General features: G+C 39.9%; 4 protein-coding genes across 5 annotated transcripts in view; 2 read left to right on the forward strand and 2 right to left on the reverse strand.

Annotated features, from left to right (window-relative positions):
* LOC135934117 (uncharacterized) overlaps positions 1-6,706 on the forward strand; it is a 35,194-nt gene extending 28,488 nt beyond the window's left edge. The window contains exons 5-6 of the mRNA XM_065475652.1: positions 1,055-1,296; positions 3,171-6,706. Of these exons, the coding sequence (XP_065331724.1) occupies positions 1,055-1,296; positions 3,171-3,723 (795 nt within the window). The 3' untranslated portion in view covers positions 3,724-6,706. The remainder of the gene's footprint in view (positions 1-1,054; positions 1,297-3,170) is intronic.
* Positions 6,707-7,884: 1,178 nt separating this feature from the next.
* On the forward strand, positions 7,885-11,769 carry LOC135940752 (ionotropic receptor 93a-like). Its single transcript, XM_065485825.1, has 16 exons — positions 7,885-8,012; positions 8,066-8,171; positions 8,230-8,335; positions 8,495-8,668; positions 8,829-8,999; positions 9,050-9,133; positions 9,190-9,339; positions 9,389-9,495; positions 9,555-9,633; positions 9,684-9,746; positions 9,802-9,957; positions 10,010-10,193; positions 10,266-10,486; positions 10,541-10,721; positions 11,018-11,096; positions 11,159-11,769. Exons 2-16 carry the CDS (start codon positions 8,077-8,079, stop codon positions 11,418-11,420), a joined length of 2,112 nt encoding a protein of 703 aa, XP_065341897.1. The 5' UTR covers positions 7,885-8,012; positions 8,066-8,076; the 3' UTR covers positions 11,421-11,769.
* Positions 11,770-12,009: 240 nt separating this feature from the next.
* Positions 12,010-13,097, reverse strand: LOC135934119 (inner centromere protein-like). The gene is made up of 3 exons (XM_065475655.1): positions 12,997-13,097; positions 12,461-12,654; positions 12,010-12,366 (listed from the first exon to the last, which is right to left on the reverse strand). Exons 2-3 carry the CDS (start codon positions 12,520-12,522, stop codon positions 12,198-12,200), a joined length of 231 nt encoding a protein of 76 aa, XP_065331727.1. The 5' UTR covers positions 12,523-12,654; positions 12,997-13,097; the 3' UTR covers positions 12,010-12,197.
* A 343-nt stretch (positions 13,098-13,440) lies between these two features.
* Positions 13,441-17,738, reverse strand: LOC135934118 (uncharacterized). Of its 2 annotated transcripts, none has more exons than XM_065475654.1 (7): positions 17,617-17,738; positions 17,176-17,351; positions 16,798-17,000; positions 16,461-16,746; positions 16,342-16,399; positions 16,153-16,271; positions 13,441-16,032 (listed from the first exon to the last, which is right to left on the reverse strand). In XM_065475654.1, exons 2-7 carry the CDS (start codon positions 17,312-17,314, stop codon positions 15,644-15,646), a joined length of 1,194 nt encoding a protein of 397 aa, XP_065331726.1. In that variant the 5' UTR covers positions 17,315-17,351; positions 17,617-17,738; the 3' UTR covers positions 13,441-15,643. The 2 variants fall into 2 exon arrangements, with proteins under 2 accessions (XP_065331726.1, XP_065331725.1); XM_065475653.1 differs by having other exon boundaries at positions 17,176-17,414; positions 17,617-17,735.
* Positions 17,739-17,793: the final 55 nt, after the last annotated feature.

Consider the following 17,793-nt stretch of genomic DNA (forward strand, 5'->3'; position numbering starts at 1 on the left):
GTGAGAGGCACCAAAACATCCCTGGCCTTGCGAGCGCTTACGTGAGTGTTAGGGGCGCTCGGTTGATTGTATGAGAATGAGCGTGTTATCATGTACATAACCCGCCGTGCGCATGGGTCATGGGTGCACAGGTGAAAGGTTTACGCCATCGTGTGACATGCATTACAAATATAGTAAATCAGTAGTACGAAATTTTTTAACAGAGAAATTAAGTTTAAGATTTAAAAAAAAGGAATTGCAAACAGCTCTGCTCTGCTCGGAAATTATTTGAGGATGAGCGTCTTTGAGTGAACTTTCGAAAGGAAATATTTTCTAGTCCGTTATTGCACCGGACTGCCACTGTTTCGATCCATCAGACCTCATCGCAAGTTCGGGAAATAAATTTTAAATCGCCACGCAGTGTAAGCTGCAGGAAAACTAAAAAACGGTTGGCTGCACTCATTGCTCGAAATGAGCACGACCAAAGAGAGAAGCAATAATATGATGAAATCTATTGGAACCCTGCAACAAAACCGCTTGTTACAAAATTTACAAGCCAAAATAAATTTCTTGTCTATACTGTGAGCAGAGATTAATATCATAAGCAGCTTTTAAACAAAATTGTGGTATGAATAATCACCTAATTTTCAAATTCCATGCACGAAGCGCTGCCACCCGTTGAGCGTAAATCTTGGGAGCGCAAATATAATTCCGCTTTAGTGGGAATTGCCAAGATTCTCGTAAGAATGAGCTCAACAGCCGAGTACATAAAGAGCTGCGTTGCCATAAATATCACAATTGTCACGCCTTGTGCGACATCCCGATAAGGAGCGCACGCACAGAGGGCTGTTTTCAAAAGCCATACTTTCCCATTTGAGAGCCACTTAAGTTCTATATCCCTATGGAAGAGACTTACTCCACGTCCGTTTCTGGGTGAAAATAATGTACGATCGAGACGGTGAGAGCGGTTCGTGCGAGCTAATTGATTCGATAGCTGCGTTGGGGTCGATTTTCCGGTCGCGAGAGGAGAATTGATGCGTCTAGACCGGTAACTGATTTCGCGTTCCTGTTGCAGCCAAATGGTTTGCTGTACGAGAGCTTCAGCGTTTTCTGTCCGAACGACCGGCTGGACGCGCTGCAGCTGCTGCAGACCGAAGATATGCTCATTGACTGGACGCGGCCCTTGTACCTTAACTTCACCCCTAAGATTATCTTCGAGAAGCTGCAAGAGTTCTACACACACATCGGGAGTATTGAGACTGTTGAAGGAGATGTCTACATCAGCGTCCAGGACCCTCCACCCCTCCAGGAGACTGAGTAAGCGTTTGTTATGTTGAATTCTTTTTTAACTTAAAAATTAATACATCTTCATGTGCTTCCGCCTCCATTGACATCTACCAATAATTTAATTTATTTTAAATAGATCTTTCTCTTTTTTAGAAATTAATATTTATTTTTTAAGGCATTAAAAATCTAATAAATTTTGGTCATTACCTTCTGCACCGCTAAAGAGCACTGACCGACAAGACGTAATCTTGATGGTGCGACTAAAAAACTAGCCATTTAGCAGTCATTTAAATTAAGCGCATGCTTTTCGTGCACCTAATTCAATGCGAGCAACTGAGCGATGTTTTGAGGTCGAGTGCTGGCTATATTCTTTCGTTTGCCAATCCATTCGGCTTTTGGAGGTGATACTAAATTACTACAATGTGCTTGTTTTGCACCTTTCCAAGTTTTAAATGTTCTTATTGTTAATATTTGCAACACCGTATCTCAAAAGAAGAGGATTAAATTACATTTTTTTTACAATTGCCACACGTATAAGTGTGAGCATTTAAAAAAAAAATACTGTCTAAATAGGCCAAGAATTGGTTATTTGTTGATAGAAAGCTGATAAGTAAAATTTGACGCATGATCTTTTGTTCAGCCCAAAGGCGAGCCTCCACACGTGATTGACGCTCGCTGCACGTTTTTGCTCGCCTCTAAAAATCACACTTGGCCCAATCTCAGGGGTTTGCAGACAGGTTTTACAAGCTGATTGATGAACAAGAACCCCTGAAGCGCGCTGGGCGCCGATCGATTTTCGTTATTTGGCCCTGAGGAACAATACGCTGCCGCTGCCCTTTTTGTCTGCTGCAGCGGACAAAAAGGAAAAGAAACGTAGGCGAGGATTACGTAGATTAAAATGCAAATGCGCAGAAAAAGATTTTCGTCGGGGTAAAAGCGGCTGTTCATAACACAACAGACGAGCGGATATTTTCCTCGCTGCTCAAGGACGTTTTTCGGCATCAGCATTGAGCCATCAAAAACGCTTTTAGCCGCCGCACGCCTGGAGTTAATTTTGTCTTCACACATTCCCCATTGGCTCGTTTGTATCGTTTCGCAAAGGATTGTTTCGAGCACCCTTTCTTTCAACACGAGTTTTGAACGCAAAAAAGTGACGACATCAAAACACACCAAAGCTTTTTTCTGCCTGTGAGTCAAATAATGTGACTTGTATGACGGTGATCCTTTTAGCGTTCCTCGCAGAAAGCATTCAACGCGAGCAGCAGACGTTTATTCCCGATGCAATATGCGCAACATGGTACTTTTGATATGAATGAAAGCAGCTGCAATTAGAGAGCTGCAACTGCCGTGGAAAAAATGCATCGTGTGGTGGTGGCACCCTATATATATTCTGTTTTATGACGGGACGTTCGTACTTTGCCCTTTCCTAGTTTTCTGTCGCAGTTTCAGAATGTGCAAATGCAGATTACGTTGCGGGACGATGAGGGGCACGTCAAATATCAATATAGAGACACACTTCCTCCTCCGCATAGGAATGATAAAAGGCTCTCGCAATGTGACGTTTAATGGGGTTCTCCGCTTTTTGTTGAAATAACATTTTTTGATCAATGGCGTGGATGTTCAATCCACATATATGTGCAGCTGTGCTAAGATATAAAAGCTATATCTGCTGCAATATATTGCGGCAAAATTAAATGTTGCTGTCAAAGAGTTGCTTCTCTTACGGTCGCGTAAAAGCATTAAATTGAGCGCGTCGTGAACATTTTACTCGGATTTGCTAATGAATGAAGATTGATGCCGTCCATAAGTAAAAGTGGATGAGTTTGATTGAAACGTTGCTATGCCGAAAATTGTTGCTATGAAAAACCTCAAATCCAATTCTGATTATTTTCTCTTCTACGCAGGCTGCCTCCCGAGGTGGAGCTCCGGCAGCTGTGCAAGAAGGACGCAAAAGCCATCCACGACCTGTATCCCGCCCGAGACATGGAGTGCCTGGATGCGTTCGAGAAGTGCATCGACACGCTGCCCGCATACGGCATCTTCGCTAAGGACGCCGCGGACGTCGAAGACGCGGAGAAAAGGCCGGCCGCTTGGATGGTGCAGAGCTACTACGGTGCCATGTTCTCCATGCAGACTTTGCCCGAGTTCCGTCGCAAGGGCTACGGGATCTTTCTAGCCAAGCGGCTGACCGCGGCCGTCAAGAAGCGCGGCTACGTGCCGTTCGTGGTCATTCGACCTGAGAACGCGGCCTCGCAGAGCCTTTATCTGAAACTAGGTTTCGAGAAGCTTTACCAGACGGTCAGGGCTGTGCTCCAACCTAGACCGATTAGTGAGATTCAGACCGATGAGACACAATCCAGCAGCAAGTGCTGCCACGCGGATAGCGCTAACGAGATCAACCACCAGGAGAACGGGAAAATTGATTGCCTCGAGATTAAGAATGGGGAGCTGGCCTAATTTCCTTGATCGAGGCCCTTTCCGAACCGATATTTGATTTTTATTTCGCAGCTCGCCGCGGTTAATATATGCAACTTTTCTCGAGTTAACTTCAATTCAAGAGATGCTTTGACTTGTCGGCGGTATTTCCGAGTGGAGGGGCTTCCTGTCTTTTATCTATTTTCAAAAATCAATTTTTGTGGAGTAATAATGTTTGAAAATTATTTAAAACTCACTTATTAAATATTCAGATTCAAAAGGGAACCGTTTTTAACTACTTGCTTTAAAATTGAGCAATGAGAATCAGAGAGTGAAGCCATGATATTATTATTTAAACAATATCGTTGATCCCTGAATGTGTTTGAATTTCACGAAATTTTAAAAATATTTCGATAAAAACTTCTCAGTCAAGTAGCAGTCGATATTACTCCCTTTTTGAAAAGTAGCTGTACATCTATTTCTAATTTTCCATCTCAAATCGGAAAATTCGTCACAATGTCAAGCGAGTTCAAAAATTTAATTTTGCGAAGGTCAAGTCCGTGCGAGCTTCAGCGGCCGCATGTAACTGCATTTCCAATGATTTGCTCAATTTGCTGACATTCCCACCTTGTAATTAGTCTGTGCAATCTCCCATTAAACTCACCGCAAAGTCCTTAATTGTTATTGTGATTTTTGAGCTTAGCAAGGCGGCGCGTATAGGCAAACGTAGTGCAAACGGGGAACAGAGTGCTCAAGAGTAGCAAAATCAAACAAGGCAATCGGTGCAGTTATAGTGTGCCGCCGCTGACTTGATTCGCCGGCTCGACCTAAAACACTTTCTGTTGTGCAAAAAGATTTTTCTCAACGCAATATTCAAACCACCATTCAAATTTTAGCCCTTGTAACCAGCAAGCATACATTCTAGCTGCTGCATGCATTACTATATCTTTGCACGTAGCTAGGCGCGATGAAAAATAGCTTTTAAAAATGACGACGGAAAACATCTTACTCACTCTCCACACGAGTAAACTAAAAGAAAAAAAACACACGTCTCTTACTATAAAAGTAACTCTTAAGGGCTTGATTACACAAATCTTGTACGGAGCAAGAATCAGAAAAATGCGTAATTGGTAAAAAAAAAAATTATTTATAAGTGTCGCACTTATTTTACATTTTATGCCTACGTGGCCAACCGACCGAGAAACATTACATGCGAAGGCGAGAATACTGTTATGTTGTATTGCTGTTAAGTAATTGTAAGGTATTCGGAAGAATTACACACAAAAAGCCTGAGGTTAATCTCTTTTGCGCTATCTATCTGGATCGTATGACAAGTCTTGATGTAACATGTACGATAGAGATTTTTAGGTGAAGAGCAAAAATACACTCATAATTACATATGAATGTAAAACTATTAAATTTGTAAGGTGTAAGGATTTTTGAAACTAAAAACGATTAAATGCGGCCACTCCCGTGAAGGCGGACGTGAGATTTCATTTGGGCGTGCATATGGGAGCCATGCATTACTTCAAGATCCGTCCCTAGGGTGGAAAAGTTAAGGCAGCAGGTTTGTTTCTCGCTTGACCACCTGTGATTCGAGTGTTAAACAAGTCACCTGTTGCCCTTTTGTGGATGAGGGAATTAAAAAAGCAGCGCGGCCCAGTTGTAAGTCGCACGGTGACCTTGGGAGTCGGCGGCCTATCGAGAATGAGGCAAAACGTTTTATATTCTATTGAAACTTTAGAAAAGGGACTTTCCGCTGGCGGATTTCGTTTATAAGGAAATGCGTTAGCCTTCTAAAACGAACTAGGTGTTTTTCGAATCTGAAGACAAAGCAGTGATTGTTGGAAAGAAACTGGACGCGCAGTTGTTTTTCCGTACTTTTCACATGCGCACCTAAAGCAGTAGGCAGATTCGGCGACAATTTTTATCAAGCGGTGATGAAGACGAATTAGCACAGGACGAGTTATTTATTTTTTCAAAGTGACGAGTATATAATTTTTGACTTCATTAGCTGAAAAGGAACACATAATATTTTAAATCTATAGTTGTTAGCAAGGAAAAACCGCTTCAACTTACGCATTACAAGTAGTGTCGATAGTTTCTTACCGTAGGGTCATTATTAGCAAAATTCTGTCTGATTTTGTACGTTTCGTGAAACTATGTTTTAGTAAGTTTCTACACATAGTAAAACGTTTTATGTTTTAAGCAAATTTCCACTTCCAGAATACGCACAGATTGATCAGTATGATTTAGCGAAGCGATCATATTTGCCTGTCTCATAAGCAGAATAATGCGTGATCTTCGTCCCGTTTCTGTTGGCAATTTTCGCGCCAGCTCTGTCTCATCAGCAGAAAAATGTGCGAATATCTTTTAGTATTTTTCACGTTGCATACCGGTGTAAGAATTTATTCTAAAAAATCTTAGCAAAGTTGAAATTCATCTCTTGACCACACACCTTTTCAAATATCACGTGGGACTTGTACTATATTTACCCACTACTCAATTTATGAATGTTTACTCTATTTCGAAATGGAAAAAGAGAAAGCTTTAAGCAGATAATTTCCCCCTGCACTTTGATGTGTAATCACCGATCTTGCAGCTCTTTCGAGTCGTCTCCGAATGATGCTTCAGACTTTGTCAAAACGTTTGATATCCACACATCATTTAGCTATATATTTATGTTTGTAAATGTTTGATTTTGTTCACGCAACATTCCACGCGCGATTGACGTGACATTATGGAAACTGTTCTCGGGAGAAGTCTCTTCTTTTGTTTGATTTTTCTTCACACTTCAGTCGGAATGATTTGTCGTTCGAGATGTAGAAAGCAAAAAACACTTCAAACTGTTAACATGCAAAATGCGTCTTTCAACACTATTCATATCGATTATTAGGAGATTTCAAAAGTCTTGATGCTTCCTCTGAAATTTGAAAAGAAAAGAAACGACAAACACAAAATTTAAAAACACACCACTGCCTTGTAAACGCAAAAGAAAATAAATTTTTGCCTTGAACTCCAAGAATGAGCTATTTTATTCCTCTGCACCACCAGATCTTTAAAATGTAAAACCTGTGTAGCCAGAGGGCCGTTATTTTGTAAATAAAAAATCTTCGCCTGAGCTGTAAATGTGATTGAAAATGAAGACTTGAACAAAATAGGCTTTTTTCCATTCATGTCCATATCTCGATCAATAAATCTGGAAAAATGCAAAAATATGTTGAATCGTGCCGATTTACTCCCTAAGTGACTAGCATCGTAAGCGACTTTTAGCTCTATCGCAAATAAAATAAATTATTAAATAAATCCGACTTCCAATTTCATTTCTCGCGTGTTGCCCAGCTCGCAGCTGTGCAATAAAAAATTAATCGACCTTGCAGCACTGCTATAAGAGGTGAGAGCGGTGCACATGTAACCTCATTTTGAGTGCAGCAGGGTGTGCAATGAGGCCAACTATGAACGTTCTATATCAGTGCAGGATTTTACTTTGCATATTATGTGCTGCAGTGGACTCATCTGCTCTAAACGCTATGGATTACAGATTTGGTATGAATACGCGTGTTAGAGTTCTTCAAAACGTTTCTAATTGAAATAACTTCTTGTGCGTTTTGAACTCAATATCTTTACATTTCTAATGTTCCCAGATAGTGTGACAACAACAAGATTAAGTAAATATAAGTCAACTGAGTCTATAACATGACGCTTTTTCTTAAATTCTTATTGAAGTCTTTTTAATTTTTTCGGACTTTGGTATTATGTTTTGATGAATTATTTAAAATTGATTTTCCGATAGGGATTGTTCTGGACACCGAGTTCACTAACAGCAAGCAGTCTGACTCGGAGAGAAATAAGGGCCTCGATGTTTTAAGAGAATTGAAAGATGTTTGGGCTGAACTAATCAGAGATAATTTCGGGCAACTCCCACTAAAAGTGGAATTTCACACAAGAGTTGATGTAATTTTAAGAAAAGGTAAACAATTTTAGCGTCCATCCCTTGCAAAACATTTTAAAAGTTGCTCCTCTTACAGATTTGAGTGCGGTTTTGATAATAACTACATGCAATAATTTGTGGCGACTTTACAATAATTCCGAGGATTCGAACAGTCTGCTGTACCTAGCAATTACGGGTAACCACAAAAATATAGCAAAAATCTTTAGTGAAGCGAAATTTGCTCCTATAGAGGAAGGTTGTCCTCGCTTGCCAGCCAAAGAAGGAATAACAGTGCCTATTGTGACCAGAGGACAAGAAGTTGCACAAATTCTCTCAGATCTACGAGCTGCGGAGGAAATTTCTTGGCCCTCCCTGCTGGTAATTTTTGACGCCTGGCTAGGTAAAATAAAAGCAAAATTTCCAAAAATTATTTATAATTCAGAGCAATTTTAGACGCAGATCAAATGAAACAGATATTCAAAGCAATTAGTGAGGCACAGCCAAAGGTACGTTTTGTTTCACCGCAGATGCAAATGTTAGATCTAGGATACTTTTCAAGGTAAAAGACTATTCAAATTTAAATTAATTAAACCATTAATATCTAATTTTAACACAAGCTACGACATGGTTCGCCAGACAATAGCCGAATTTCCAAATTTGAGCAGTATAGAGCATTTTCTTGTAATTACTGGGAGAGAAAACATTTTCATCGTTATGAAAATAGTAAGTTCACGCCAAGCGCCTGTTTGAGCCGGGTTATGCAACCGGCGTAACAATACTACTCGGCATGTTGCATAGTTTTGGACTTTCCTTTTTAAGATCGAATAAAAATGTTTCTTTTGTTAGTCAAATCAACGGCACATTATTATGCCCGCATTTCAGGCAAAATCTCTCAGGCTGGTGAATCCGAGCACGCAGTGGCTGTACGTGCTTCCCGAAACTCAGTACTACTCATTGACAAATGACTCAAGAATTATATCTCTCCTCCACGAAGGGGACAACGTTGCTTTCCTTATCAACGCCACGCGCCACTCGAGCGAAACAAACAGTTGCTCGGTGAGTATCGCTCCGCACCCTCTGAAATACCATTCTGTGGTGACCACTCTATCACGAAAGTGGGAACAAACGTTTCCAGGAAAACTAATAACAATAACCAAACACAGCACCAAAATAGCAATCTCGCTCGCTGAACACCTGTATTTATTTGTGATGACAGGAGGGTGGAATTCTGTGCTATTCGCGTGAATTATTGAGGGCCCTGGTCGCCAGTTTGGCATCTTACGCGACCACGGAACAAATCGCTCTCAAGAGGGTGGCTAAAGATGAATGGGAGGAAGAAAAATTGTCCGTATCTGAGAGGAGGGAAATACTCTTGAAACATATAACTGTAAGCTGCAATTTATTGCAATATCATATCATTTTCTGTTTGAAAATCAGGCAGGAATTGCCAAAAATTTGGGGGAAACCTGCGACGGGTGCATGGCGTGGAAAATGAGAAGTGCAATTACTTGGGGATTGAAGGTGAGGCTAAAAAGCGTGTTCTTTATTGAATCGAATAATTTTATTAATATTTGCAGGGCCCCACTGGACCTAGTGGAGATGAAGAAGCCTCAATGATCGAATCTGGAATTTGGCAACCAGGCACTGGGGTTGAGCTATATGATCCACTCTTCACCCACATAAAACACGGATTTAGGGGAAAGCAACTTACAATCGTTTCGTGTCACGTATGTTTTGTGAGCAATAAAAACGTCCGTCCTCTACAAATATTTTCAGGCACCACCCTGGCACGAAATTCAATTCGACGACCAAGGACAAGTCGTCAAATACTCAGGATTTATTTTTGATATTGTCAATGAATTGAGCTCCCGTCTTAATTTTACGTAAATAGTAAAACATTCACCAAAGACGACCAGGCTTAATAAAAAGTCAAAATTTTCAATTTCAGCTACAAAGTAGTTTTTCCGGCTAATACTGTAAAAGGCTTTGTTGCGGAAGGAAGGGAACCAACGCTAGACGATGTAAATTTATAACATAATTGGAAAATAATTGTTTTGCTATGAATTTTTAGGCAGTAGCAGACGAGCGATCACCTATATGGGACAACATGATCGATCTCGTTCAGCAAAACCACGTATATCTATACTTTTACAAAGTTTTTGAGTCATTTTGAATTGTATTCTAAACAGGTATTTATGGCCGCAACAGCTATGTCAATGTCTGCCGGTCGAGAGTCAAGGGTTCGGTTTACTTTGGCGGTGGCATCACAGCCTCACACCTTTTTGGTCGCAAAGCCCAGGCAGATGAGCAGAACTCTACTATTTCTTTCTCCTTTCACAGGAAAGGTGCGTTCTACATTCACTAACGGTTTCAATGTAGTAATAACTTTTTTACTAGACCTGGCTGGCGATATTCGGCTCCACTCTTCTCGTCGGTCCAGCACTTTATTTCATTCACAAGGCTAGCCCCGCAACTGAATTAGGGCGAGGCTTGAGGCCAAAAAATGTTGGCCCTAAAAAAGGAGGTTTGAATAGGATAATGAACTGCATCTGGTACATGTACGGAGCACTGATGCAGCAAGGTACTACGGTTTCGCAGATTGATTGAAATATTCTGATAGAAAATATTCCGGTTTAACAATAAATTTCGATAGGAGCCGTTCAGTTGCCGACCGCTGATAGCGGTCGTCTGGTGTTTGGGATATGGTGGATATTTGTGATGGTGATTGTCACCTCCTATTGCGGTAATTTGGTTGCTTTTTTAACTTTTCCGAGGATGAATCCAGCAGTCACAACTTTGGGGGGTTTGCTAAAACTGAGAGGTACGATGACGTGGGGACTTATGCGCGGATCAGAGCTTGAAAAATTGCTGGAGGTGAGGGCATAAATTTCTTATAAAATAATACCATTATTTTAACTGAGTGTGTAGGACTCGAGCGTGCCTGAATTTAACTACTTATTAAACAAGGCTGAGAGACATGCCGTGGTGGATGACGCTTTGCTCGAAAGGGTAGCGTACGACAGACACGTTTTGCTCGAGAGACGTTCGCGGCTCTTGATTCTGCAATCACTTCAGCTCAAAAAGGCGGGTTACTGCTCATTTGCATTAGGTATGCTTCCGTTGAAATCAATATTTTCTGTTAAATAAAATTTGAGTATACCTCATCAACTTGGTAATTCTGGTTCAAAGCGTAATAATTGCAAGTTTACCAGATACAAGGAGAACTAGAAAGTTTATCACTCAAGTTGCTTCTAATGTGCTACATGTGTTGCACGATGCACGACTTTCGTCGCATATAAAACTAGTTTTGACTAACGTTATATGAGCTATAAATTAAAAAAGAGCAGTCGTAGGATAGAAACGCGAGCAACATAAAATTTAAAAATGGCTTGTTTCGTGTTTCAGCTACAGACGACTTTCTGCCTGAGCAAATAGGTTTGGCGATGCCAATTCAAAGTCCTTACACAAACCTCGTGAACAAAGAGTGAGTGTCCGCGGCGATGAACTATTTTCTGAGCAATATTTTTTTTATTGATATCGCTTTAGGATAAGAAGAATGCAGCAGGCTGGATTGATTGACTCATGGTTCCGACATGCCATGCCCCGAAGGGATCGGTGTTGGGTGACACCACAGTCGTTGGCAACTGAGGTTAACAGCCACTCCGTCAACTTGGACGATATGCAAGGCTCATTTATAGTTCTCGGAATAGGCTTGGTGGCCGCCTTTTTGGCCGCTATCCTCGAACGCTGTTTCCGTTGTCTCTCAATCATGAAGGCCAGAGGCATCATCGAGCCGTTCGTCAATTGATTATTGCACAAATGTTTACATCTCACTAAAAATCTCAGGACAGACCGAATGTGTATTTGAGAGATCACAAACCTTTTTGCATGTTGCGCATTTATTCAATTTTATTGAAAAACATAAAAAGTAGCAAAAATAGAGAAAGGTCAGTTCACCAACGGTTAGAAAATTTGTACTTGGAAGTAAATGTTAGTCTCGATTAGGAAAAGCAATAAAGGAATAAATGTATCTACCCACTAAAGAATTTAACCTTCACCGTACAGATTAATAAAATAAAGAATTAAGCTGTTCTCTAAAGTGTGCGTTTGCTTACATATACTTCCGTATACGACAAAATATAAAGAAAATAACTAAATAGTAGTCCGCAATCATCTGCATGCAGCGGACTACTACGCTCAAGAAATAAGTTGTGTTGCCTGATTGGTCTTTTAAAGAGATACATAAGAACTACATGGTTGCCAGTGAGCATAGCCAAGGTCGTCTTCAAAATTCGCGACAAATAACATAAAGCCTCATTAGTAATGCAAATCTCAGGGTGACTCCATCAATAAACGAGGAAATTGATCGGCATTTTTGGGCAAAAGAAACACGACAGTGGGAAGCAAGGTTCTCTTTTTATTGCACGAAATGAAAATAATTAAATATAAAAAGCAATCAACGAATCTCAAATTATCAACAAACAGGCAGTCTTTTAAACTTTTAAGTTAAGCGGAATGGGAATATCTACATCCTCAGAAGTTTGCATTAATTTTGAGGCTTTATGTTACTTCATTGTCTCGAGCTTCAGCAGAAGTGCATGCTGGTGAACTGGTCCTTGCTCTTGTAAGGACCCCAGTTGTTGCTCTGTCGGCGCTCGCGCTCCTTGCGCTCTTGCTCGCGACGCTGTTGCTCCTGGCGCTCCTTCTCGCGGCGCTCGCTTTCGTTCTTCTGCAGGGCGTCATAGCTTGCCTTCCTAAAATGCAGATTAAAGCTGTGTGAGTGCTGTGTTTGTCGGTAAGCGTGCGGAGCACGGTGATTTATTTTTAGAATTTTTACTGTGTGCTAACCTCGACGAGGAGGAGGGAGACGATCCTCTGGCCATGCTGTTCAGTGCCTCACCCAGAACCATGTTTATTTCTCTCTTTTAAGTTTCCAAGGAAGAGATTTCGTTCAGTGATGACTTTTGGTCAGCTTTTATTTTATCGATCTGTACGGTGAAGGTCAAATTGGATAGATAGAAATCTTCCGGGCGATGGATTTACTGTGAAGCAAACGGCAGAAAACGGGTTTAGCATTTTTCGCCCGAAAACAGGACGGGACTGGAAATGTTTTGAAATCTCTGACAAGCGACGTGTGGTGCGAGGATCAACGTTGAAATGCATAAATTGTCAAAAGCCACTTTCTAAAGTTATAGCTCGTTTGAATCGTTGTGTTTTTAAATCAGAAAGAGAGGCTTGGAGTGGCGTAGAGACGACACGGCTTGAGATGCAGTTATAAAATAGGAAGCACCGTCGAAGTGGCTTTGATTCTAGCGCACGTGTCGCATTAAAATCCGCATGAAAGCGTACCGTAAAATAGAATAATTGTGCAAATCAACACTCACTCTACGGCACGTGGGTCAGCTGGGTGAGCACTTGAAGTTCTAGACGGTTGCCTGCGTTACCACGACGACTACCCTTGCGGGTGTTCAGGTGTTTGGTTAATCTAAAACCATGAAAAGAGAAGATAAGAATTCAATTAAAACACATACTTTTACTCAGCTTCACTTTGCGTAAGAAGGCATAAAAACACACTCAGACATCTCAAGGAAAATAAGTTGACACAATTAGAGGCGTATGTATTTTTTATTTTCTTAAACCCGTCATACAGGTTTGAAAATACCTTACGTGGAGGCTATCAAGCAGAAATTTTTTACTTTGCGTTCATACAGCTCCCAAAGATTTTTAAAGTATGAAATACTACCCAGCCAAACATAGTTCAGTAATTACATAATCGCGCAAAAAATTAAATTCGATGGACAATTATTGCACTAAATTGCTGCACTCACCTGACGGTGGGAAGGAATTTTCTGGTTTCGAGATAGACTAGGGCTCTGCTGTTCATGGATACATGAAGGTTTTCAAAATATGTTGAAACAAGTAAAATCTCAAAAAATAAGTTTCCTTGAGAGAGAAGTGACGATGCTGACGCTCACTGGGTGTCTGTTCTCGGCGACTTTCAAATCCCTACTTTTATTGTACCTGTTGAGAGGGGAGGGCTACTGGGTAACTTCTCCCAGGCACGCACGCATACTACAGGGATTGCCTCTTCTCTCACGTGGACAGGTGATGATCACTCAGCTTTTTATAAGTTGCATGACCTTCTCCAGGTTTATATTTTTGCGTGAAGGAGGAAAGCCGTAATAAATATCTATTTCCCGGCTTTCTGCTCTTCCGGGCAAAATTGATGAACACCATAATTTTTTGGGATTTTCAAATTGCTTAAAACACACTTTAAACGATATAATTGCGGATAATTTTTAATAAGCAATTTTAAAATTAGTTCCTGGAAAATAATTTAAATAATTCGGTCTCAATTCTGCTATTGTTTAAGTTTCCCTATGCTAATCATTTTGGCTCTCAAAAATAAAGCTTTTTGAATTCTTGAAAAGGTTTAAACTTTTATTAATTTTTATAGGAAAAATAGGATTTTACGGTGGCACAAGTAATAAAATGTATTCTGAAAAACTTGAGGCAAAACCAATTAAGCACACTGGATTTTTCGAAAGCAAAATATTACGCGACCAAAAACAATTGTGCGCAGCGAGCGCGCAGTCTTTCCAAAGACGTAAACATTAAAACAATCTTATTTCCTTATGTCCTCTTGGTTTGTAAAGCATATATTTATTAAGAGTGCTCATTATGAAACAGTCTACGAGAAAATTAACACTTGTTAATAAGTTTATAATAAACTTTGCAAAGGACACTATGTTATTTTTAGAGTAAGTTGTGAAAGTAAAAATTCGGGTCAAGTTAATTCGTTGAACACTCGGTGTTCACGTGATTCCGGGCATGATCCTTAATTGCTAGTCCACATTTTTTTGTGCCTTCACGGCATGCTAAATAAGTGTTTAATGAAATGTTCAAACAGGCAATCCCGTATTTTCACTCCATCCACATATGAACCGCGCCTGATTATCAATTTTCACACAGCTCCCTCTATCTGGTAAAACTTATAAAGCTATTATTACGTCCTTTAAAATTGATTCTATCTGTTAGCATTTTACTGTTTTAAACTTGACAGTAAATATAAGCAATGAATCTGGAATCTGATGAAAATGTAGTTTTTTAATTCCATTTTATGAGGACGTGAAACCCTTACTTTTAAATACCGGCACAACCCAAAAATTAGTCCATTTTGAGGGAGGGGGAGCATATTAGTAAATTACGTAATACAGCGAACGTGAATAAGTACATATTGCCGGCACTCAGGGAATGGTGCTTCATGAACTTCATGCTCATCCCATGCCAAACAGAGCTGCTGAGCCGCATTGCATCGCGAGCAAACGTATTTTAGTGCAGACGTGACAAAGAGCACGATGATCCGCACGTAAGCGTCACAGGAAAGAAACTTATAATTATCTGTAGTCTAAGCGAAAACTCATACGCAAGCTGCAAAGAGAGCCTACCTCTGCAAATGTCTTGCAATCATGCTTTGAAAAACCAGTTTGTAAACTGAATAAGTCTGGTTTTATTCGTGTCTCAGTTTCAGAGGTGACCTACGAAAGGAAGTAAAAGAGCAAAAGCCAGACGCTGATGTTATAAATCAATGAATATGCGTCTGAAATATTAATAATTAAGCATGAAATTTTTGCTAAGTTAAATCGTAGACTTTTTTTAGACTTAATATAGATTGTGCGACTATTCAAGAGATATTTTTATTTCATTTCTCTAGCACGTTTATTTTTTATATCATACACATGTGAAACATAACAAGTATCGACTGCTTGAAGCAGAATATGACCTGAAATGAAATATTTACGGCTTTGAGTACAGAGCTTACTAACTGCGCAGTTTTCATCTCTCATGTGAATATTCTCTTGCACAGTGTCACATGATCATTGACTTTGTAGGTAATTTATATTATAGAGGATAATATAATATTGGATTTTACTACTACAGCAACTCTTTTATTTGTCATACAGATAAAATAAAATATCAGGAATGTGAATATTTTCTTTTAAGTATAACACCTATATGATATCATGGACGTCATTGCTTATACTTAATAGTAGGCTGTTTAGGCCGAAAGGTTGGGGCCTTTTTCTCTACTACTTTGTTAGGTTGAGTAGGTTGCGGTGGAATAGTTTTATCTTCAAAGTGCCAGTTTTCATCAATATCGCAACCCCAATCATCCCAATCAAAGTCATCGCGAGAGGCTGGTGCGCGAGCTGCGTCAGCCACTGCCGCTTGCTGCGACGAGACGGCACTTTTCTTCAAGGAGCTGGTTTGTTTTGCTGCAAACTGAGAGGTGACCCAGTGTGACGTCATGGGTTTCTGGTTGTATCCGCGGGCTTGGCCTGTCGTCGGCAGCGTCAACGTCTGACGAGATCTCTCCATGGGAGGGACTCCTTGCTGCTGGACCTGATGAGCCGCGCCACCTGCGGAAAGATGAATAACGAACTGGTCAAGTTAGTTTGAAAGACAAGAAAATTGCCAAGTGAAAAATAGATGTGATAAATGAACCATGCATACTTAATTAATGTTAGAAAAGGGCGTACCTTGGTATGGTAGTTGATTGGAGAGTTTGGCGTCCTGCCTCCAAGGCGTGTGCACCACTTTAGAACTGGTGGAGTTACCAAAGCCTAATCCATGATGACATCCAGAAACAGAAACTGATCTGTGAATTTTTCAAACAAAAATAGTGCGGGCTATTGGCAGCATCAGTAATTTTAAATTTACAGACATACTCGTGGCTTTTTCCTTTTTCTTCACAATCAAATTGAGATATCTTTTTATAATTTGTGGCTGAAAAATTAATACATAATATAATCAAATATTTAGCTTTTAAAACGTTTTACATTTCTACCTGTGGCTTTTGCTGAGGGGTTTTCGGGGTAGTTTGATTCGCAATCCTGCAGAACTCTTTGAATTTCCTGTGAATCAAACTCATCAGATTCAGAAGTTGTTTGGTGCACATCATCTGGAATATCTGCTGGAGTGGTCTCCTCAATAATTGCTTCCCAGTCATGTGATTGCAGAGCAAATATATTTTTGCCGTTATCTTTCTTGGTAGTTTGTTGTTTTTCAATCTCCGAGTAAATATCTGCAATTTCTTTGCACGTAGCTTTCCAGTGGTCCTCGTAAAACTTGCACTATTTATTTAAAAAATAAATTAATGAAATAACTATAAATAAAAAAAACACCGATTGAATGAGGCGAGCCTCTTCTTTAACCCACAGCTGCTGTCGAGCATCATCAACAAATTTTCGTGCAGCTGTTTGCATTTTCGCTTGATACGTTTGTAATGCAATCTGTTTGGTCAGATCTTTCAATTTTGTTTCCTTCTCAGCAATTTTCTCAGTCAGTTGTGCATTTTGTTTTTGTAGAACGCTTGTTCGAACTAAAACTGAAACCATTTTAAAATTAATTATTTATTGATTTACGATATGTATTGAATAAAAGTGTTATATTGAATTAACTTTTTCCTGCTCCTTCCTGCTTCAAACAAAATCCAAATACATAATTATGAACAATCAGGAAAAGAAAATGAAATAATGCGTATCATAGTTTAGATAGTTTACCCTCTATAGACTCCCGATTTTGATGATTTTGCATGCGCTCATTTTTCTTGATTTCAGATAAAGCCTCTTTGTAGTTCTTTGCATCAGTCGGGGCCAAATCTTCTGTCAGGTCTCCTGACGGCTCTTCAATTTGCTCCATGGCCACGGTGCTGACTGATCAATTAAAGCAGAGGCGTCTGTGTGTGAATAATATTAATTCTCACAAGTTAGGACCTTCAGGAACACGACCCAACCATCAGCTTGAAACATAAGATTATATAATAATACATATACGTAATATACACATAACTTGCTGCAAACGAAATCATAACCAAGCCGTAATTTGTTAGATACATAATGTGTAGGGAAACCGCACTCAAGAATTTAATTATCATCAATCTCGATAATATGAAATAAAAAGAGCCTATTTTTATCAATATTGAAAGAATAATTTTGTTTTACCGCGTCTTTTCAGTTCAACAAGTTCGCGCTCAATTTTGTGGATAAAATTTCACCTTCCACCAATGACCAATAAGCTTCCAGTTAAATCGATGGAAAAGTACTGCATTGTTTGCGATTCTCCTCAATGACTAAATTTGTGCTGCCACCACAGGGCGTTTCGCGAAGCTGCTGGCAAAT

Source organism: Cloeon dipterum, chromosome 1 (genome assembly GCF_949628265.1).
Source record: "Cloeon dipterum chromosome 1, ieCloDipt1.1, whole genome shotgun sequence".
Classification (NCBI taxonomy): Eukaryota; Metazoa; Arthropoda; class Insecta; order Ephemeroptera; family Baetidae; genus Cloeon; species Cloeon dipterum.

Coding starts and splice junctions, on each gene's coding strand:
- LOC135940752 (XM_065485825.1), top strand. CDS start 8,077: ATGAAACAGATATTCAAAGCAATTAGTGAGGCACAGCCAAAGGTACGT. Junction 9,958..10,009: donor TTTCTCCTTTCACAGGAAAG/GTGCGTTCTACA, acceptor CTTTTTTACTAG/ACCTGGCTGGCGATATTCGG. Junction 10,722..11,017: donor TTACTGCTCATTTGCATTAG/GTATGCTTCCGT, acceptor TTCGTGTTTCAG/CTACAGACGACTTTCTGCCT.
- LOC135934119 (XM_065475655.1), bottom strand. CDS start 12,522: ATGGTTCTGGGTGAGGCACTGAACAGCATGGCCAGAGGATCGTCTCCC. Junction 12,367..12,460: donor TCTCCCTCCTCCTCGTCGAG/GTTAGCACACAG, acceptor TCTGCATTTTAG/GAAGGCAAGCTATGACGCCC.
- LOC135934118 (XM_065475654.1), bottom strand. CDS start 17,314: ATGGAGCAAATTGAAGAGCCGTCAGGAGACCTGACAGAAGATTTGGCC. Junction 17,001..17,175: donor AAATCGGGAGTCTATAGAGG/GTAAACTATCTA, acceptor AAATGGTTTCAG/TTTTAGTTCGAACAAGCGTT. Junction 16,033..16,152: donor CAATCAACTACCATACCAAG/GTACGCCCTTTT, acceptor ATCTTTCCGCAG/GTGGCGCGGCTCATCAGGTC.